The 22,769-nt window shown below is 41.7% G+C and overlaps 2 protein-coding genes and 1 non-coding gene across 36 annotated transcripts in view; 1 reads left to right on the top strand and 2 right to left on the bottom strand.

Annotated features, from left to right (window-relative positions):
* The window catches only part of TMEM116 (transmembrane protein 116), a 120,121-nt gene extending 104,707 nt beyond the window's left edge, over positions 1–15,414 (bottom strand). For 4 of the 33 annotated variants that reach the window (XM_070220130.1, XM_070220124.1, XM_070220126.1 and 1 more), the window contains exons 1-4: positions 14,439–14,577; positions 12,536–12,708; positions 3,349–3,395; positions 2,794–2,857 (exon numbers count right to left, since the gene is read on the bottom strand). Coding sequence is in view for 20 of the 33 variants with exons in the window: in XM_070220124.1 (XP_070076225.1) it covers positions 2,794–2,857; positions 3,349–3,395; positions 12,536–12,541 (117 nt within the window). In the remaining 13 variants the exon portion in view is untranslated. Of the gene's footprint in view, positions 1–2,793; positions 2,858–3,348; positions 3,396–3,953; positions 4,405–12,535; positions 12,709–13,843; positions 13,998–14,080; positions 14,304–14,438; positions 14,661–15,112 lie in introns of those variants that run through there. The other 29 variants (XR_011420813.1, XM_070220123.1, XM_070220128.1 and 26 more) reach the window with 21 other exon arrangements.
* On the bottom strand, positions 2,979–3,086 carry LOC111774843 (U6 spliceosomal RNA). Its single transcript, XR_002810146.1, has one exon. It is a non-coding gene; the product is annotated as a U6 spliceosomal RNA (small nuclear RNA).
* ERP29 (endoplasmic reticulum protein 29) lies at positions 14,664–22,532 on the top strand. 2 transcript variants are annotated; one of them, XM_001493775.7, is made up of 3 exons: positions 14,664–15,051; positions 19,554–19,692; positions 21,680–22,532. In XM_001493775.7, exons 1-3 carry the CDS (start codon positions 14,908–14,910, stop codon positions 22,180–22,182), a joined length of 786 nt encoding a protein of 261 aa, XP_001493825.4. In that variant the 5' UTR covers positions 14,664–14,907; the 3' UTR covers positions 22,183–22,532. The 2 variants fall into 2 exon arrangements, with proteins under 2 accessions (XP_001493825.4, XP_023503920.1); XM_023648152.2 differs by lacking the exon at positions 19,554–19,692 and having other exon boundaries at positions 14,765–15,051.
* The last annotated feature ends 237 nt before the right edge of the window (positions 22,533–22,769 follow it).

Below are 22,769 nucleotides of genomic sequence, written 5' to 3'. Positions count from 1 at the left end.
CAACATATTATGCTGAAAGTAATACAAAGAAATGTATGATGCAGCCCATGCTTTAAGGAAAATACAATCAGCACAGTGTTTGGTAACAAGGAAGAAGTGAAAAAGCATAAGACATGGTCTTAAATATGAAAGCAAAAACTCTTTAAAGAAAACCCCATATATATACACTTGCACTTGTCTAATTTAAATCAAGCGCAGAATAAGCAGGGTGGGGTGGGGGGTGCATTGTGTGAAAAGCTCTCCTCAGGGAAGTTCTGGGTCCCGGTCTGTCCTGGTGAGGTGAAAGACCTAAAATAACCTGTATTAACATTCTTCTAAAACCCTGCTTCCCAATATTTCTATGCAAGTGAAATCAAATTACAAAGAACATCAAAAGTAACCTTTACAGGGAAATGAAGCCACACAAGTACAGTGAAGTATATCTGCCTTGAGGTTTTTTAACACTGGCTAGCCTGAGCCACTTTCTTCTCTCTTTAGGTTGCCTCTCGGAGTCACTGTCTGATCAGCAAAGGTTTCCCATGGACTTCTCTAATTTACTACAATTATTTTTAATCTAATAGACTATTTCTATGTTTTTTAGATTATGCCTTCCATGTGTTTTTGCTGTTAAAAATGTTCTTTGATAAAGAAATAAAGGAAAGCAGCAGAGAAAAGCTGACATTTTCAACCTGGAAAAATCGGAATTTTTTTCTAGGCAAAAAATAGAATGTGAGGGAACCACTGAACCTGTGATTGCTAAGGTCCTTTAGGCTCTGGTTACAAGAAAGGTATGAGAACTGAAGCCAGAGAAATCAAAGGTCACAACCTAAGCCAAACTAGACCCCACATCCTTATAAAGTTCTAAACCACTGTCATGCCAGAGGTCACCTTAGAGCAGTGGTTCTCAACCAGAAGGGATCCCCCCCTCCACCCCGCCAGGAAACATCTAGCAATATTTCAAGACAGTTTTGGTTGTCACAACTGTTTGTGCGGCAGGGGGCGAGGGCAGTGGTGCTACAAGCATCTGGTGGGTAAAGTCTGCTAAACATCCTAATATGCAGGACAGCCACCCACAACAAATAATCATCTAGTCCAAAAGGTCAATAGTACCGAGACTGAGAATCTTTGCTTAGCTCTCTCCACCATGCAACGCATCCCTTATTAACTTAATCACATCTGACTCAAATTTCAGCAAAGGAAACAAACATCAGGGAAATCTGAATCACCAGAAGATGTGTGGCCTAAGAAACTTCAGCGGGCAGTGAAAACACAGTGTCAAGACTTCTACTTTCTAGTTTCACTTTCATAGTCACATTATACCTCTGAAATTCAAAATTCTCTTCTCATTAGGCAGTATATTTCAGTGGTTTAAAAAGTGTATGTAGGGAGAGGCTTTGGAACAAGACAACTCCTGCACTCAAATTCTAGCTCTAACACTTACCAACTACAAAACCTTAGGAAAGTCCCTCAACCTTACTCGAATTCCATTTCCTCATCTATAATATCAGACTAATAATATCTGCCTCACAGAGTTGCTTTAAGGATTAAATGAAAAATGTAGTTAAAACGTTGAGCACATGTGTCTCAAATATAATAAATACTAAAAATTATGTATAATTTGAAGGGGGATTGTAGCTAAGAGTTGGATTTAAAAAATCCCTGCTCTGCTACTCATTGTGTAACTTGAACAAGTTATTTCAAGACTTTGAGCCTCAATTTCCTCATCTGTGAAATGGGGCTAAGAGCATCCTTCTCATAGGAGAGTGATGAGGACCCGTAACATAAAGTATGTAAAGCACTCAGCATAGTTGGAACATGGTAAGTGTTCAACATACAGAGCTATTTTTATTATTAAAGCAGGACCAATAAAACCCCATGACATTTACCACATATAAAAGCCTTCCTATACATGTCCTGAACTACGTTTGCCTAATTTTGTGCCTGGTTAGAGAAACAGTTGTTACATTTCTCTTAAAGTCTTTACTGAGCTAGCAAATATATCACTCTTCCTGGTCCTCTCTGAATCAGGAAAGGTTATTTGTTTGTTTGCTTTTTGTTTTTGTTTTTTTGTTGCTGAAGAAGATTCACCCTGACCTAACATCTGTGCCAACCTTCCTCTATTTTGTATGTGGGTCGCTGCCACAGCATGGCCGCTGACGAGTGGAACCAAACACAGGTCGTCAAAGTGGAGCACACAGAACTTAACCACTAGTTCATGGGGCCAGGCCCTTAGGGTTTTTTTAAATACCTTAAATATATACAATTTTTATTTGTCAATTATACACCTCAATAAAAGAAAAGTTTTTGACTTGATCTTTTTGGTATGAGCAGTTTTATATAGGATGTAGGATGTTTATTTTTGCTATTTTCACTGTTAAATTATAATTGCCTAGAAGGCCAGAACAGCAAAACAAATATCTTTTGTGTATCAAAGTCTTTGAACTATTTCCTAACTCCACTAGCAATTTAACCAAGATCTCAACATCAAAAAACTCACCTCTAGGCAGGGCTCTATCATGCTTACATTGAATACAGGCTTCAAACAACCACTCTGTTTCCTTAACTCGAATAATTAATGCATATCAAAAAAAATCACACTAGTAGTCAATCTCTCAGTATTCAAAGTTAGTTAAAATAATTACCTAAAAGAAAAGGGAGACCTATTGACAGTCTCTAAAATATCTCAATGTATCATAATGACAAATTCACAAGTAATTCATAGGATTTTTCTATCATTTATAGGTGACACCTCTCATTTCTTTCAAAGACTAAGTCATTAAAAGTTCAAATCCAACACAAAAAGAGATTGCTCACCTCTGGAGATTTCTGTATATTCTGGAAGACAATATAGGCAATAAGTGAACTTGAACCTATAACACTGACAGAGATAAAAAATGATCATTAAAACAGGACAATTGGGGCTTCTTCATCTTTGCTTTTGATTTTTTCTCAGCTTTATTGACATATAATTGATGTAAAATAAATTGCACATATTTTTTAAAAACATGGAATGTTTCATGAATTTGTGTGTCATTCTTCTGCAGGGGCCATGCTAATCTTCTCTGTATCATTCCAACTTTTAATATATGTGTTGCCAAACTGAGCACTTTGTTACTGATTTTGCAAATCAATCCTGTTAATAAAGTTGTCCTTTGATTTTCAGATGTCACCCCTCAATCTGTTTTTTGTTGTTATTGTTGTTACATTTCATTAATCAGAAAATATCAACATGGTAAAGAATAGCATTCCCCATAACTATAGAATAAAAGCAAATCTCCAGGGAAAAAAAAATGTAGAAAACTTCAGAATTCTCCAGCTTTGCTTATACTGATTTAAACAGTCATATTACATAAGATTAAATAAACTTACCTCAGAGTAGCCATAACAAATTGTATCCACTGTATTGCAGAAAAGACCTAAATAAAACAAGTGAGAATAAAATTAAGGCTTTTACATTTACTATTCAACCTTAATCCAATTTCACTGCTTATTAACTATCTGTGCAGAGAACAAACTCGTCTTCAGTGCCTAATCAAAATACACTACAAGTCTGAGAATGAGCAGAAAGGCTGAATAGGCACTTAGAAAGGCAGGGTGGCTCATTTTTTCTGCCATTACTGCTACATCTCTGGGAAATAGTAAGGTAAAAAGAATAGAGAGGTGGATAGAAAACAACTGAATAAAAAAAGAGAGTTGGATGAGAAAATTAATAAAGAGAAGAATAAAATGGAGAAGAGGTAGGAAAAGTTAAGTGCCGAGAGAGAACAGACAGATGTGTGGAAAGAAGGGGTAACACAACAGGCAAATACTAAACAGAGTTGACAGAGAAAAAATAAAATAGTAAGCACTGGAGAAACAGGAAGAAGAAAAGTTAATAGTATGGAGAGAGAGACTGTGTGTGGTGAGTGAAAAATAAAGAACAGGGAGGAAGAAAAGGGGAGAAAAAAAAAGAGAAAGACAGGTTCTAATCTCACCGAGTCCCAACTGTCCTCCAGAATGCTAGCCTCCAGCAGGAAGGCCATAGGGACTTCAGCCCCTGCTATGCTTAAGTAGCCCGATCCTTCCAGGTCTGGTTTGGAATTCTGAAGCAGTGAACAGGTGGCTCCACCCCTAGCCCAGCTGGGCTCCTTCCTACCCAATCCTGCCCTGTATCTTGAGGGCAAGGAGAGAAGCTGGCAACAAGTGCAGGAGAAAGCCAAGCAGAAAGAACAAAAATAGAAAAAGCAGGTGACAAGGAAACAAAGTTCTAAAAAGCATTAGGAATTGTAAGAAAGGGCAAGAGGCACGAATAATAAAAAGTAGAGAGAACGAGTCACAGTGAAAAGATAAACAGAACTGCAAGAGAGAAATGGAAAGGGAAAAAGGGAGAGAAAAATCAGGAAGAAGGGAGGTCTGCTTAAAACTTGCTCCTGTCGGAGCCGGCCCGGTGGCGCAGCGGTTGGATTCACATGTTCTGCTTCTCAGTGGCCTGGGGTTCACTGGTTCGGATCCTGGGTGTGGACATGGCACTTTTTGGCACACCATGCTGTGGTGGGCGTCCCATGTATAGGGTGGAGGAGGATGGGCACGGATGTTGGCTCGGGGCCGGGCTTCCTGGGCATGGGGAGGAGGACTGGCAGTAGTTAGCTCAGGGCTAACCTTCCTCAAAAAAAACCAAAAAAACTTGCTCCTGTTTAGGGACAGAAGCCTGTGACGGAAAAGAGAGATTGCATATTCACTCAAATCAATAAATTTTTAGTAACACCGAGAGAAAGCTTCAAAGAGAAGGGGTATTAATGTCTCATATTTATGTAACACTAACATTTTCTTAAATATCCTGTGCCAGAAATTCCCACCAGAAATATATTATTAAATTACATGATTCATTTAATATCCCTTTGTTTACCAACTTTTGTGTAAAGTACTGTGTAATGGAAGATACAAAGACAAATAAGACACGGACCTAGACTTCCAGGAGCTTATAATATAGGAGGAAAAATGGCTTGAATACCAAAATCCCAAATGATCTGCACATAAAAATAACATACACTGATTGCCATTTGAACAGTATGTGGAAGAACTGGTAAAATTTGGACAAAGACTGAGGGAAAGAGAAAGCAGAAGGAAGAACATTTCATTTATGTAACCATTTATTTTTTATCTAACCATAATTTCATACATTCTACAAATATTTATTGATAACATTAATTAGATCATCTGCATGGCTTGAGTAATTTATATATATGACATTTATTCATATGAGGTTAAGAATATAGTGTGAAGTAGAAGATGGGACATTGTTAAATGGAGGTAGGCTCCGATCATTTTGCCTAAATTAGATATACAAATAAATAAAAATACCAGTAAATTTCTGGATCAAAAATCCCTACCATAAGGTCTTGGGGAGTGTTTTGAGACCTCGAATCATATACCTATCTAAGAAGGGTGAAGGGACTAATGAGAGTCTCACCAGGTGATAAGAGAATGCTCTTGGACAAAGGATCCTTGTCTTAGTCAGGAATAAATCTCAAATTGTTCAGAGAACAGCCATGCCAAAACAGCCTCCTGCTCTTGACAGGAGAACTTTTCTCTTTTGGCATCTTTTCTAAAATGACTTACGCCACCAACCAACATTTGGGGATTTACTTTTCCATTTTTCTCTCTAAATTAGTCCCCTGCCTTCTATATATTCAGCACTGTTCCTCTTCGGAAACATAATCTTCCAATCTTTCTTTTTTACAAGGGTTAACCCAAGCCCAAATGATAAAGGGGTGATATTTATTTTTAGTTTTCTCTTCTCCTCTTTTTACTTAGCTCCTTAGCAAGCTTAAGACACATCCCAGCTCTCACTTAATGTAATGGGCCACTATATATTATATATTAATTTAAGTTAATAGATATTCATTAAACTTCTACCATGAGCAAGTTACTGCAGTGCATACAAAATCAAGAAAGACACCTACCTAGTAAAATATTTTTATTTAAGCAAAAATAATACTAAACTCAAAAAAGATTTCTAGTAATAATAGCTATCAATTATCAAGTGCTTTCTATGTGTAAGGCTCTATGCTAAGCATTTTAATCCTTAACACAACCTTTGAGGTAAGAAGTAGTATTATTCCCATTTTACAGATGAAGAGAAACTGAGACTTAAAGAAGTTAAGTCATTTCTCTACGGTTACAAAGTTATTGAGTGGTAATGCCAACATTCAAACTCAGTCTGACTTCATAGTTCTCACTCTTAACACCTACACTAGTCTAACAAGAAACTGGTTAATGGGAGAACAGAGAAAGATAATTTTACAAATTAATGTGACTTGTCAAGAGAGCTCTTTTATTAAGCAATTGACTCTTAGATATGACAACAAAAGCATAAGCAATAAAAAAAAGAAATTTCTTCAAAATTAAAAACTTCTTCAAATTAAAAACTTTGGTGCTTAAAGGATACCATCAAGAAAGTAAAAAGACAATCCACAGAATGGGAGAAAATACTTGTAAACCATATATCTGATAAGGGACTTGTACATAGAATACATAAAGAACCCCTGCAACTCACTAATGAAAATACAACCCAATTTAAAAATGGGCAAAAGTTTTAAATACAGATTTCTCCCCCAAAATTTACAAATGAATAATAAGCATGTGAAAAGATGATCAATATCATAAGCCACCAAAGAAATACAAATTAAAATCACGAGATGCCATTTCATACCTTCTAGAATGGTTATAATAAAAAAGATAGACAATAGCAAGTGTTGACGAAGATATGGAGAAATAGAAACCCTCATACACTACTGATGAGAATGCAAACTATTGCAGCCACTTTGGTAGTTTCTCAAAACATTAAACATATACCATATGACTCAGATCCTAGATATAAACCCAGTTCTACTCCTAGGTACATATCTGAGAGAAATTAAAACATTGTCCACACAAAAACTTGGACACAAATGTTTATAACAGTGTTATTCATAATAGACAAAAAGTAAAAATAATACAAAGGATCATCAACTGGTGAATGGATAAATAAAATATAGTATATCATACAATGGAATGTTATTCAGCAATTAAACAGAAAGAAGTACTGATACATGCTATAACATGGATGAACTTGAAAACACTATGCTAAATGGAAGAAGCCAGTCATAAAAGACCACATATTGTATGATTCCATTCATATAAAACGTCCAAAATAGGAAAATTTATAGAGACAGTAGATTAGTGGTTGTATAGGGCTAGGAAGGTAGTTTTGGAGGGAATGGGGAGTGACTGCTAATGAGCACAGGGTTTCTTTTTAGGGTGACAAAAATATTCTAAAATTAGATAGTGGTGATGGTTGCACAACTCTGTGAATCTATTGAAAACCATTGTACTGTACACTTTAAAAGGATGAATTGTATGGTAGGTGAATTACATCTCAATAAAGCTGTTGCCTAAAAAATGAAGTTTGGGACAAAAGCAAGGAAGGAAAGATCCCATTGCTGAAATTCACAGTGTAATGATTAATGGATAACATGCTTCTGTCTTTTCTACTGAAAAGAATAATATTTAGAATAAAAAGTGTAAAATAAACACTGTAAGAGGGAACTGAAGATAAAGATTGTAAGAGAGCACCTGACTGCTCTAAATGAATCCACCACTCCCGGCCGGAACAAATTACATTCCAAGGCTTTGATAAAACTTGCAAGTTAACCCAATAAACCATTGAATGAAATCTTAGAGTTCATGTAAAAATGGGAAAATTGCTAGAAATTGTAGAAAACTGGTGATATCTAAAATATTTTTTTACTTTTATAAGGAGAAAGGATGGTAGAATCTGCAAACCATAAGTCAGAGATATTAGTATCAATCTCAGATCAGATGCTAAAATGAACTATCCAAAAGATGTGTTTTTAAACAATTAGAAAAGAGTAACCACTAAGTCAGCATGGATTTATAAAAAATCATGCCAGACTAACTCCAATCTCTTTTTGGGCAGAATTACTAGACATAGTATATATGGTATTTTGACAAAGAATTTGGTGAGAAATTGCATGATATAAACATAAGGAAATACAGAGCAAGAGGAAGCACAAGGACATTTCTTGCACAAATAAACCTAAGGGAGTACTAATTAATTGATCAATATCAGCTTAGGAATGACTTCTAGTGGAGTGAACCAGTATTGTGACTTGGCACTGTTCTCTAAAACACTTTCATTAGTGACTCGAATGAAAATATAATGGGTATATTTATCAAACATGTGTGTTACTTATCTATTTGTGGAAATTTGTTAATTTCCACAAATTCAGTGGCTTCAAACACACATTTACAATCTCACAACTTCTGTGGGTCAGGAGTCCAAGGATAGCTTAGTTGGGTCCTCTGCTTCAATGTCTCTCACAAGACTATAGACAAGATGTCGACCAGGGCTGGGTCTCATCTGAAGGCTCAAATGGGGAAGGATCTGTTTCCAAGTTTATGTAGTTGTTGATCTAATTCAGGTCCTTGAGGGCTGTTGGTCTGAGTGCTTCGCTTCCTAACCAACCATTGGCCAAAGGCTACACTCAGTTCTTTGCCATGTGGACTTCTGCAAGATGTCCTCCTAGCAAGATGGAAGTCACAATCTTATGGAACCAAATCACTGAAGTGACAACCCCTCTCCTTTCCTGTATTCTATTTATCACAGATCTTGCTAACATTCAAGAGGAGAGGATTACACAAGAGTCTGAATACCAAGAGGCAGAGATCATTGGGGGCCATCTTAATGTCTGCCCACCACTGTGTGTTCATCCAATATGTCAAGTATTTTCAAATTCAGGTCATTTGCAATTTCCTCTCTATGGAATGCTCTTCCCCCAGATAATCACATGACCGGCTCCTTCTCATCCTTTAAGTATCAGCTCAAACATCATTGCCTCAGAGATTTAACACTTTTTAAATTCCAAAATATCCTGTTTGTTTGTATGTTGTCTGTCTCTCTCTAGTAGACTGTAACTTCCTTTGGAACACAAAACTGATCTGTCTCATTCACCCCAACATCTCCAGTGCCTAAAACAATGCCTAGAACAGGCACTCAGTATTTTTTTAATGAATGCACCAAAGTTGTGAGGAACAGATGACAAATTTAAGATCTAATAAGATCTTAATACTTTAGAATAATGAGTTTTAGTGAATAAGATGAAAGTTAACAGAAATAAATCTAAATATACTGTACTTGGGTCTAAAAAACCAACTGGATGGAGATTAGGATGGAAAAGCTAGCAACATTTTACTTAAAAAATCTAGAGTGGTGCTATCCCATAAAAATATAATGTGAGCCACATATGTAATTTAAATGCTTCTAGTGGCCACTAAAAAAATAAAAAGAAACAGGTGAAATTAATTTTAATAACATATTTTGACCCAAATATCCAAAATTCTGTCATTTCAACATGTAACCAATATAAAAAATCATTGAGATATTTTACATTCTTAATTTTGTACTTTGAAATTCAGTGTGTATTTTACACTTACAACACACCTCAATTCAGATTAGCCACATTTCAAAAGCTCAAGTAGCTACATATGATACTCTAAGTGGCATTTTTACTTAGACTCTTTGATTTACAACTATATTGTGGAGGCTCTTGCATTTGGATTTTATCCAGCAGAAGTGTCATTATAGATTTCTGAGCAAAGAAATGATATGACAGGGGCCAGCCCGGTGGCATAGCGGTTAAGTTCACATGCTCCGCTTCTCAGTGCCCCGGGGCTCGCCGGTTCAGATCCTGGGTGTGCACATGGCACCGCTTGGCACGCCATGCTGTGGTAGGCGTCCCATATATAAAATAGAGGAAGATGGGCACGGACGTTAGCTCAGGGCCAGGCTTCCTCAGCAAAAAGAGGAGGACTGGCAGTAGTTAGCTCAGGGCTAATCTTGCTCAAAAAAAAAAAAAAAAAAGAAAAAGAAATAATATGACAGAACAACTAAAATAACTAGTCCTTGGTGAGTGCACACTATACGCCAGGCACTGTTCTAAATGCTTTCTATGTATTAACTAATTTAATCCACTCACAATCCTGTGAAGTATTATTATCCCCATTTTACACGATAACATCATGAGTAATAACATGCTGGCAGTGTGCAGTACAGACTAAAAGGGGAAGAAACTTGCAAAAGTTAGGTTACTTTTATTTACTCACTTATATCCACCTTTGACCTAGATAACATTTCAGGTGGCTTACAAGAGTACATAAAATAAGCCAAAATAACATGAATTGAAAGTAGGACAAAAGAAGAAAGAAAAACATCTCTGCTGAAATGATTTGATCCCTGGATGTTAAAATCTCTCTAAGTTTTATAACATTACTCTAGCGAAAAAACAATACTAAAACAACAGAAATCCAAAGTAAAAATTTTCTGCAATCTCATCATCTAGTCAAAATAATGTTTTATTTATTGATGTTACTTTAAGTCCTTGTCTACATGCATATTCAATTTTTACATATTTGCAGTAATTTTACAGCTAGCATTCTATATTCTTTTTGCTCAACATTATTCCATAATTTTTTTCGTCTTATTGGAGTCTTATTTTTTTTCTCTCCACTCCCCTGGACTGTAACCAATGCTAAAAGCCTGGCGTACTTCTCCACATCTTTCTCTATACTCATTAAAACGTATTTAAATACATACATACCTATGTGGGGGTTGTTGTTAAGGTGGTAGGCTTTTAAAAATGGGATCATATATTTCTGGACACATTGATTTTCTCATCTATTACTTCATGGCTATCTCTCCACTTTAACAGAAATAGTTCTAACCCATTTTGATAGCTGTATAACATTCCACGTAAGATCATTTATCTAACAATTCCTCTTACGACGGACATGTAGGTTGTTTTCAGGTTTTGTTTTTATTAATTTTCTTTCTCTCTACCCCCTTTTTTTGGTTTCTGCAAACAATGCTGCAGTAAACATCCCTACATCCCTGCACATCTAGCCTCCTTCTGTGCTGATGATTTTGTTAAAGGACAAATTCCAGAGTGGAATTCTTTTAGTTCCTCAAATATTTCAAGCTCTTTCTCACCCTTTGCATAGGCTGCTTTCTTTTCCTAAAATGCTTCCTAACACATAGCAATCAATTTTATATTTATTTATATAATTATTTGTCTGTCTCATCACATGAGTGTAAATTCCTTGAGAGTTGAATCCCATTCATCCTTTAAGTCTTATCTCAGCTTAAATATACTTCTTTGCAGAGGTTTTTCCATGAACTCCAACCCAAATTAATCCCCCATCATATTCTTCAAAGGCCCTCAACTTTTCTTTTCTTAGAAATTATCACAATTTGTAATTATATATTTATTTGTGTAACTATTTAATGTTTGTCTCCCCTAAAAGGACTGCAGGGAGCACATCTATTTTGTTCACCAATGTAACCCTTATCCCCAGAATAGTGTACGGTACATGAAAGATGTTCAGTAAATAGTTGTTAAATATTGAAAGAATTATTAAAGGAGGGTGGGGTCTGGATAAAATCATACTGTGGAATAAACCCTCCTCCTATAACAAGTTTTTTTTCTCTCCAAAGCCCCAGTACATAGTTGTATATCCTAGTTGTAAGCCCTTCTAGTTCCTCTATGTGAGACGCCATCACAGCATGGCTTGATGAATGGTGTGTAGGTCTACACCCAGGATCCTAACTGGCAAACCTGGGCCACCAAAGTGGAGGGCGTGAACTTAACCGCTATACCACTGAGCTGGTCCCTCCCATAACAATTTTTAACAGGCCAAATCTGCTTTAAGAGTTCAAGACATCTATGTCAAAAGAACTAGCACTAACAACAAAACCTTGTAAGGAAAAACAATTAGCTCTAAGGGATGGCATATCTCTGAAGAACAACATGTGGTCTAAGAAGGGAATGTAGAAAGGGCCAATGGAATTTTGAGACACAGCCATGGAACAGTTCCTCTCACTGACTTGACTCATCTAGTCACTGAACAAGTATTTACTGAGCACCCACCACAGGCCAGACACCATTCCAGGTGCTGGAGATATAATACTGAACCAAACACACACACAAAAAAATCCAACTCTCATGGGAAACAGATAATAAGAAAAATAAGCAAATTATATCATATGTTAACATGCTGAAAAGCACTATAGAGAAAAATAACAGAGAGAAAGGAGATGGAAAGCAAGGAGGTATCAGGGAAGAATAATTTTTCAGAAGTCCAATGCTTTATCCATTACGTGATCCCATCTAGGATCAATTTTTTAAAGGATGGTCAAGGTACGTCTTAGGAAGTTGACATTTGAACTAAGACTTGAGGGAAGTGAAGGAGTTAACCATATGAATATCTAGAAGAAAAGTGTTCTAGAGGGAGAAAGCCAGTACAAAGGCCCTGAGGCAGGAACGTGCCTTGTGTATACAAGGCATAGCAAAGAGGTCAGTAAGACTGGGGGCTCACCGGCTTGATGATGTTAGAAAAAAGATGCGAGAGTTTATATACTAGGTGCCTTAGTGGACCACGCCACTTTTCCTCCTCCTTATTCCAGCTGCTACATTGAGCCATGTGCACACTCACGTAACATGCCTCACCATCTCCTCCTTACCTCCATACAATACCCAGAGTGAGCCTTTTGATTTTCCACATCAACGTCAACTGCGGGATTTTATGACTTTCTACATATGGCGAATTATATCTGGCTTATTTGTGTAGATTGTCGTCAAGGTCCTGAAGCCAAGAATCTAAACTTCTCATGAAGTAACTGACCGGCCCAGGGCACTATTAAAGGAAGTATTGAGACAATTACTGTACTTTTACAATTCATAGCAAAAGTACCAATATTTCCCTTCCCTCTCCAACCAACCCACTTCCTTCACTTTTTCCAAAACCTACTTCTTAACTAAGCAGGACTGAGAAAGTCCCTCCTGATCTGCAATACTAACTAGGTGTACCCAAAGTATTTACAAATTCAGAAGCGAATAATTTAAAAAGTCTAAATGTCTTATAAAGGGTTCTAAAAACTCAATGGCTCCTTCCTGACTACAGGACAAAGCAAAAAATTCTTAGTTTCATTTTCAAGACTCTCCCCTATCTCGGCTTATTAAAACTGTCTTACTAACTACTGTTTTGAGAACTCCCTCCAGCCAAGCTGGTCCTTCCCCAAAGCATCACGCTCATTCGCACTTCCGCTCCTTTTTCACTTGTTCTCCACCTAAAACGTTCTTTCTTTCAAGGCTTAACTCTATTTCCACCTCCTACATGAAGCGTTCTTTAACCACCAAAGCTCCTAGCAATTTCCCCCTCCTCTGGCTTCTATCATTTGTCTACGTAGCTCATTTTATTTAATAATTTATGAGGGCAAACTCAAAAGAATTTTTTCTAAACCTCCCCCAACACACACACGCACATCAGACTCTTTCTCTCAGAATTTCTATCCAGACTGTCTGCTCAGGATTGGATCCTATTATTTGATGACTATTTTATACATACACACAAACACTTCTTGGACACATACAATGGGTAGTAGGGCGCCAAGGCCCTTATAACGCATCATATAACCTACTCTTACCCTCACACCCACTGGTTCATCAACTCTCGTGAATTCCACCCTACAGCGGTTTCTTGATTCCATCCTTACCTCCTCCTCCCTACTATTACTATTGCAGAAGCTTGACCTCTCCCACCTAGACTATGCCAATAGACCCTAAATGGTCTCCTCCCTGCCTTCAGCCTTCAACCTTCCAGTCCATCCTCTCATTCCTGAGGGACAGCACGTCTGACATTACTCTGCTGGTTAAACCCTCTGGTGGCGCCAAACGCTCCAGCTCGATGGGGTCCTTTCCAGCATGCTCCAGCCTCCCTTCACAGGTTCATCATGCTTTCCCCCTTGCTACAAACAGCCTTTGGTGTTTGCCTTATAAATGCCTCCTCTTCTCTCAAGATGCAGCTCCAGAGCCGCCTCCTGTCTCTCAGGTTTCCTGACACTCCCGAGCGGGAGGGACCGGACCGCCACTTGTGTTTTCACGGTACTGTGACACAGTCTCATTCTCTGCCAACGACACCATAACGGCTCTATGACCACGCTTACGGCTGCTCCTCCCGCAGCCCCGGGCGTCCCTCCCGCACCAAACGCTGTCTCGCTCATCTCTACCTAGTCTGTCTTCCCGCGAGCAAAACGCGGACCCGGAGGCAACCACGCCCTGGACAAACATCTGCTGACCGCCAACTGCTAGCATTTCTTCTATTCTTCCCGCAGCCCGGGGCGCACGGGGCGGGCACTCAGCCTTCAGCGAGGCCGCGCCTCACAGGAGCGGGGCGGGCGTCCACCACACAGCAGGCCGACTGCCCCACCGCACAGAGCGCACGCGCGGCCCTGACGTAGAGTGTCCCAGAACCGAGTCTAGCTGACCAGCCCGGGGCCTGGCCAGGGCACGGAGCACAGGACGACCGACAGGGTAATGCTGGGCCAACCGAGCGACGGGAGTAACACAGGCTGACTGACGACTAACCGAAGGTGGTAGCGGGTCCCAACTGGCTGCCTGGCGGACCCAAAGCAGGAAGATAGGATGGCTGGCCTCGTCATCTTCCCAGAGGAGGAAAGACAGCGAATGAAGAGCTACACAGACGCCAAGCACGCGCTTCGCGCCTCTCCTCACGCGGAGGACAGGAAAAGTGTTGGCGTGCGGCAGGCCTCGCCGAGTGCGCATGCGCAGCAGTCTCCCGGTCTCACTCTTTTCCCGCCCTGCCCGAGGCCCCGCCCCCTCACCCGAGGCCTGCGCCAGCTTCGCCGAGTGCGCGCGCGCGGCAGCCTCATTTCCCCGCCCCTCACGTGGCCCCTCCGCCTCCCCCTAGGTGGATGGGAGCCTCCTGGGTTGTACACGTGCGCGCACCCGAGCCGGCCCTCCTAGTCACGTGACTCCCGACTCCGCGCCTTCTCCGCGCCAGCCTTCCCGGCTTCTGCTGCCGGAGTCCGACGGTATGGCTGCCGCCATGTCCTACGCCGCTTCACTCTCTCCACTGTTTCCCCTTCTCCTGTTCCTGCTGCTCCTCTCCGCTCCCCATGGCGGCAGCGGCCTGCACACCAAGGGCGCCCTTCCTCTGGATACAGTCACTTTCTACAAGGTAACGGGGGAGGGGGCACATCGCGCGCAGGTGCAGCCCGAGCACCCGGGAGAGCGCGCACCCGTGGGGGACGCAGGGGCCTGAGGGCTGGCGGGTGGTGGTCCGTAGCGACGATCCCGGGGCTTCCCACCATCATATAGGGCTGGGCCGGGGCCGTATCATGACCACGGGGCATACACGATCCAGGGTCCGGCGCACCCTTGCCTTTGCGGTATTTGTACTTGCTTCCTCTTTTGCAAAAGAGCTGCAGAGATGGAGCCGAGGGGACTGGGTGCCCCTTCCCCTCACCCACGGGGAGAGGGCGGTGCCGGGCGAGATCCAATCCTGGAGTCCCAAGTGGGAGACCCAGAGGGCGGTGCGAGGCGGACGTCACCCGCCTCCCGGCTGTGGGGGGGCGGGAACCCGACGTGTTAGTATGCATGTCTCTGCCCCTCTCCCTTTGGTGTGGATTGCAGCCTGCTTTGCAATATGCAAACAGTGTCCAGCTATCCTGCATCTCCTTGTAAAGTGCAAGCGTTAAGAATAAGCTTCAGTTCAACCACCCTGTAAGGAATATCTTGGGCCTGGGGACAAAATCAGTAAAATCGGGTCAAGACATGGAAGGATTTGCCACTAATACCCCCCTCCAACCTACCCATTTACAGAATTTGGGGTCCTGGCCTGGGTAAATGGACGTTGGAAATGTTGAAGGCTGAATGCAGTCCCTGCCCCCTCCTCATGCACGTGTCTTCACCCACTGGCAGCTTTTAACTACGAGATGGGCAAGTGTTGAGAGAGGCCCAGTCATTTTATTTTCTTAGTTTGCACCCATTGCTGGGAAGTGAAACCAAGAAGGGGAGCTCTAAACCTCTCTCAAGTGATTGAACCCTTCCTATTCTCAAAAAGCTTCTTTGTCGTGGACTTGGCATCCGTGGCTTATTCAAAGCAAAATTTCAAGAATTTAAAAGTATAGGTGTGGCTGGGTGGTTGTAAGCTATACCCCACAGCACCTTATGCTTTGGGGGCCTTTATTGGGAAAGTGACACCCCTACCCCCCAAAGCATGGGAATGCAATAACATCACAGATCAGGTGTGACTTAGAGGGAAACTGCACTGTAAGGTCAACAGTATTTCCTAATCGGTTGGTGCCCCTCCATCTTTACTGCTACCACCCTGGTCTAGGCTATCATTACAATGGCCTCTCCTCACTGGTCTCCCAGCTTTCACTCTTGAGCCTCTCAATCCATTCTCCAGACAGTAGCCTAAGTCCTACATGATGACCCTTGTCTTCCCTCTCCTGTCATCTCCTAATCATTCTTTCTGCCCCCTCTGCTCCAGCCACACATGCCTTCTGTCCTTTGAATAGTCCTAGTTCATTACTGCCTTAGACCCTTTGCACTGGAAGTTCCTTGTGACTAGAACATTCTTTGCCCAGTCTTTGAAAGGCTGGTTGCTTCTCATCATTCAGGCTTTGGTTAAATGTTACCTTCTCAGTCTTTCTTTGTTCCCCTTCCCTTGGTAAAGTACTAGTGACATTACCTGTTTGCTCTGTAGAGCATTCATCACTGGTTTTTTTGGTCTGTTTTATTATCTCCCACACTAGAATATTATATGCTTGTGAATCAACTACCTTGCATCTACACAACCTTGCAGGTTACCTGTCACATAGAAGATGTCAATAGTAATTTGTTGAATGAACGAGCAAGTGTTTTCTTCAGTCCCTTTCTAAATCTCACTCTCTTCCATCACCATTGAACAAAAGGGGAGCTTCCTCATGTTAATTAAGTCCAGCAGTCTTGTTCCATGCTTTGGCTTTCAGTGACGTCCCATGTCTTTTTTTTTTTCTTGCCCTTCACTATCACTAGAAATAAGAGACCCTGTCTGTTTTCTTTGCTGCTGTGTTCACTTAGAATGGTGTCTGGCACATGATAGACCCTCAGTACTTTTTTATTCAGTGAATGAATAGTGAATTCATCTGTACATTGAAGAAGCAAGTTGCCTAAATATAGGTTATGGTGGAGCTATTTCCTGCATGAGGAAAGGAGACAGATTTCTAAAGCAATTAAGAGGTGCAGACTGAGTAAAAGAACAAGAAGAAATTCACTGTGCAAATGTCTGCATTTAAAACCATTCTGCCAGTAGCTACGAATGGTGAAAGTAAAAGATGGAGGCCTCTCCATTCTATTTCATTAGACCACTGTATGATTATTAATATTGTTCCATAATACAAATGTAGGCCCCTTGAAGGTAGGAATCATTTGTTGTGCTTTTAAAAAAATTTTCCCCCCGGACATGTAGCACTGGCTACAAAAGCCTGTCCTAGTTTTGTTTATTTATCAAATATTTTGGAGCATCTGCCACATGCCAGGCACTGTTGGGCACTAGAGATACAACAGAACACAGGTCCGACAAGGTCCTTGATTCTCATAAATGTATATTCTAGTGGAGAGGACAGATAACAAACAAGCAAAGAAGGATTTCAGAGAGTGATTGCTGTGAAGAAGGCAGAGGAGGGTCGCATGACAGAGTATGATGGAAGCGAAGCAGTATTAAATGATATGAGTAGAGGATGCCTCTCCATTAGGAAGAGCCATTTGCACTGAGCTTTGAATGATAGACAACTGGAAAAAACAGGGAAAGGGCATTCAGCCAGCAGAGACAGCAAATGAAAAGGCCCTATGTGGGAATAAATTTGGTGTTTTGAACTGAAATAAGGCCACTTGGGCCAGAGGGATGTGATCTGATTTATATTTTAAGTCTTTCCTGCTTTTAGGCCCTCAGAGCTCAGACTTTTGGGGTCAGTGACCACTTAAAGATTACCTCTTCTGGTAACTTCTCCCCCTTCCCTTGTGTCCCTAGGCAATGTTAAATATTTTTAAAACCTAAAACCAGGGGCTCGCCCCGTGGCCAAGTGGTTAGGTTTGCGCACTCCGCTGCAGGCAGCCCAGTGTTTTGTTGGTTCAGATCCTGGGCACGGACATGGCACTGCTCATCAAACCACGCTGAGGCAGCGTCCCACATGCCACAACTAGAAGGACCCACAATGAAGAATATACAACTATGTACTGGGGAGCTTTCGGGAGAAAAAGGAAAAAAATAAAATAAAATAAAAAACCCTAAAACCAAAGGGACATCAACACACAATAAGGAACAGAGACTAACAAAAACTGAAATGATGTCAGCTTGACTTAATTATGACAGTGATTGCCTATGATGAAAAACTGAGTCAGTGATCACTTTGATTAGAAAATCAAAAAGCTGTAGGAGGAGGAGAAGGCAGAATTATTGACAAAGGCATTTTGTTAGATATTATCTGTGCATTGGAAGAAACTATCAAAAGAAAGTCCTTGGGATGCCTCAGTAAGTTAAACATAGAATTATCCTATGACCCCATAGTTCTACCCCTGGATATATACCCAAAAGAAATGAAAATAGGTGTTCAAACAAAAACTTAGACACAAATATTCGTAATAGCACTATTTGTAAATAGCCAAAAGGTGGAAACAATCGAAATGTCCATCATCTGATAAATGGATAAACAAACTGTGGTATATCCATACAATGGAATATTTATTTGGCCATAAAGAGGAATGAAATTCTGATACATGCCACATGGGTAAACCTTGAAAACATTATGCTAAGTGAAAGAAGCCGGTCACAAAAGGCCAGGTATTGTATGATTCTATCAGAGTAGACAAATCCATAGAGACAGAAAGCAGATTAGTGGTTGCCAGGGGCTAGGAGGCCTGGGGAATGACTGTTTAATGGGGACCTGGTTCCTTTTCAGGAGATGGAAATGTTCTGGAACCAGATATTAGTGATGGTTGCACAACATTGTTAATGTACTAAATCCCACTAAATTCTGTACTTTAAAATGGCGAATTTTATGTGATGATAACTTTACCATAATTTAAATAAAAGTCTTGGCCATGACAGTTTAGGACCTAGCGATCTAGCCAAAGAGAATTGTGGTCTAGGGAGGGGATATGGTCCCAATTCTGGTCTCTCAGCAGCTTCCCATGAGCCCTGAAATTGTGGAGTTCTAATTCTGGGCTCCCTAGCTAAAGCATCCTCCAGGGTGCCAGCTCTTTTAAAGACAATTGGTTGGTTGATTTTTGTCAGATTTCTGGTTTGATGTTTACTGAGAAAGGCCCCTTGGGATGATGGGCATGACAGGGGCCAAGATAGTGTGTGCTAAGGATCTCCTTAGCCTTACCCAAAGGGCCACTGGAGGAGGCCTGAGTACATCTAGATCTTTGTTTATTGTAGACAGGATTGTATATGTCTTTGATTAGTGTGAACAAGTACCTAATTGTGGGGTACCCAGTGTGTAGCAGGTACCACTAAATTGTTAAATGAATCAGTGGGCGGGTGAATGAATGAATGAATATTAGTATGGGAGAGCTTGTCCCCCTTGTGGGCTTGGTTTCTATTCTGTTTCCTAAACAGGGGTCCCTTGGGAAAGGGAATTAGTCCCAAAAGTCTCTGGAACCCCCAACTTGCTCAGCCTTATACACCCTCAGGTTATTCCCAAAAGCAAGTTCGTCTTGGTGAAGTTCGACACCCAGTACCCCTACGGTGAGAAGCAGGATGAGTTCAAGCGTCTGGCTGAAAACTCGGCCTCCAGCGATGATCTCTTGGTGGCAGAGGTGGGGATCTCAGGTATGGACAAGTCCAGGATGACTGGGGAGGGCAGAGAGGGAGGAAGCTAGGAATTATTTCCCTACTAGCAGGGGGAATACGCAGTGCCTTTCTGTCTGAGCCACACACAGGGAGTGTAAACGGGGTCATGCTTCTCAAGGATGGTGCTCATGGCAAGCTTAGCCTGAGCAGATTCGTGACCACAGAACCTCAGCTCGGCCTTGCAGGTACCTGAGGGGAGGGAATCCATCCCTCACCCCCCACCCCACACTGACACTAAACTTACTGTGAGAACTTGGAGCTCTCCTTGCAGGAGACTGTGGTGAGACGGGGTGCCATTCCTCCTAGGGGACAGCATAGTCAGGTTTTCCATCTTCATGTCAGCTCTTGTGTACCAAAACTATTGGGTTTTGGCTTTAGCTCAAATCCAGCAGAGCTGCCACTAAACCAAGGGCAGTTCTCAACCACAGTGACAACTTTAATACTAGTAGTTGCCAGCATGTAGTGGTTTACAGTCTGTAAAGATGTGCACAGACATTGCATTTTTAATCTTCACTTGAACCCCGCCTGAGAAGCGAGACACATTATCTCCGTTTTATACTTGAGGAAAACTTGAGGAACCTCAGGGAGCTTCAGTGACTTGTCTCAGGCTATGGGGTAGGAAGTGGCTCATCTCCAGAACTCCACCTAAGTATTTATTCCTAAGTGCAGTGGTTCCTCCCTCTCTCAGCTTCCTCCCAGCTGGGATGGCTCAGTTCCCCAGTAAGCTCCAGAGTCTGGTCCTGGGTGGAGATAGCTGTCACACTTCTCCAGGGCCCTGAAATTGTGGAGTTCTAATTCTGGGCTCCCTAGCTAAAGCATCCTCCAGGGTGCCACCTCCTTTAAAGACAATTGGTTGGTTGGTCAGTTCTGACTCAAGTGTGAGTCCACTCCGTTGGGCCTTTTAGAACAATAATAATAACCAACATTTATCAGATATCTACTGTGTGCCAGGCCACTGTGCTAAGTGTTTTGTATATATTGCATCCTTGTGACGACTCTTTGAAGGAAGTACTATGACCCCCATCTTTCACGTGAAGAAATGGAGGCTGAGTAACTTGATGAAGATCGTAGAGTTTAAAGTGGCGGGGTAGGATTGGAACTCCACGCTTCCTCTACTACTGCCCAGTAACAGATGGTCTTGGCCATTTCTTCTTGGCAAGGTGTTAAAAACCAGTTGTCACGGCATCAGCTCTTGGGATGGCTACTGCCTCTTAGGAAGGACATAGCCAGTGCTAAGAGCTACCACATATTAAGCACTTAATTCTGCCAGGTTAAGTGCATGTATCCCCTCATTGGGTCCTCCCAGCAGCCCTCGCGTGGTAGGGGCTATGTTCCTTACCTACCACGCAGTCCCCTTGCTCACTAAGTGCCAGCCAGATTGGCCTTTGTAATCCTTAACTACACCCAGCTCATTCCTGCCTCAGAGCTTTTGTACTTACAGTCCTGTCTACCTGAGACACTCTTCCCAGATCTTCACATGTCTGGCTCCTTGATATTCAGGTTCCTCAATTCATGTCATCTCCACAGAGGCCTTCCATGACCACCTGAAGTGGGCTGCCTTACCCAGTCACTCGGTCACATCACCCTGTTTTATTTTCGTCATGGCACTGATCACTTATGTTCATTTGTTTATTTTCTCTCTTCTCATCCTTCGAAGAACATGAGCTCCTTGAGGTCAGAGAGCTTGATACTCTTAATCACACCTACATCCCCAGAACTTAGAACAGGACCTGGCATGTAGTGGGCATATAATAAATACTCAGAAGAATTACCACTTTTCAGATGAGGAAAATGATGTGCAGAGAGGTTAAATGACTCGACTAATGCCATATGGCTAGGAAGTAGCAGAGAAGTTCAAATACAGCCAAGAAGGTTCATCTCCCTCTCTGCCCAGTTAGGCCTTCTAACCATCTCCTGCCCTGCATTCCTCATGGATTTGCTCCTCATATCTCATTTCTGTTCACAGATTATGGTGACAAGCTGAACATGGAGCTGAGTGAGAAATACAAGCTGGACAAAGAGAACTACCCAGTCTTCTACCTCTTCCGGGATGGGGACTTTGAGAACCCAATCCTGTATAACGGTGTGATTAAGGTTGGAGCCATCCAGCGCTGGCTAAAGGGGCAAGGGGTCTACCTAGGTATGCCTGGTTGCCTGCCTGCATATGATGCCCTTGCTGGGGAGTTCATCAGGGCCTCTGGCATGGAGGCCCGCCAGGCCCTCTTGAAGCGGGGGCAGGACAACCTCGCAAGTGTGAAGGAGACTGAGAAGAAGTGGGCTGAGCAATACCTGAAGATCATGGGGAAGGTCTTAGACCAAGGTGAAGATTTCCCAGCATCAGAGATGACCCGGATCACCAAGCTGATTGAGAAGAACAAGATGAGCGACGGGAAGAAGGAAGAACTCCAGAAGAGCTTAAACATCTTGACTGCCTTCCAGAAGAAGGAGGCTGAGAAGGAGGAGCTGTAAAAAGGCACTCCAGGGTTTGGCAGGGTGGGGAGGGGAGAGTTACCTGCTGGCTGTGAGACCCTCCTGGGATATAAAGGAGTGGTGGGAAAAGTGGCACTAAACCAGAAGTCTGAGCATGCGTGGATGTTGATGCTGATGTGACCATGCTTGGGATATTTATAGCCAGCCCGGGTATAGCGGGAACACTTAATCAGATGACTTGTGAAATTCCCCCTCGAAGGAATTGGTGCTATAAAGAAGAGTGTACCGCCTAGGTCCTTGACAGGTGTAATTCTGATCCAATTAAAGTTTGTGTGTTTTGGTTAAGTGGACCTGAACCACTTAACCATTCAGTTTTCTTTTACAAATTATACTTTGGCCTATGACCTGATTTCTTTGAAATTTTTTTTTTTAATTTTTAAAAAATGTTTTATTTTTCCTTTTTCTCCCAAAGCCGCCTAGTACGTAGTTGTGTATTTTTAGCTATGGGTCCAGTTGTGGCATGTGGGATGCCGCCTCAGCGTGGCTTGACAAGCGGTGCCATGTCCACGCCCAGGATTCGAACTGGCAAAACCCTGGGCCACCAAAGCAGAATGCGTAAACTTAAC

This window comes from Equus caballus, chromosome 8 (genome assembly GCF_041296265.1).
Source record: "Equus caballus isolate H_3958 breed thoroughbred chromosome 8, TB-T2T, whole genome shotgun sequence".
NCBI lineage: Eukaryota > Metazoa > Chordata > Mammalia > Perissodactyla > Equidae > Equus > Equus caballus.
The sequence above is the reverse complement of the archived record's forward strand: the minus strand, read 5'-3'. Positions and strand labels throughout refer to the sequence as shown.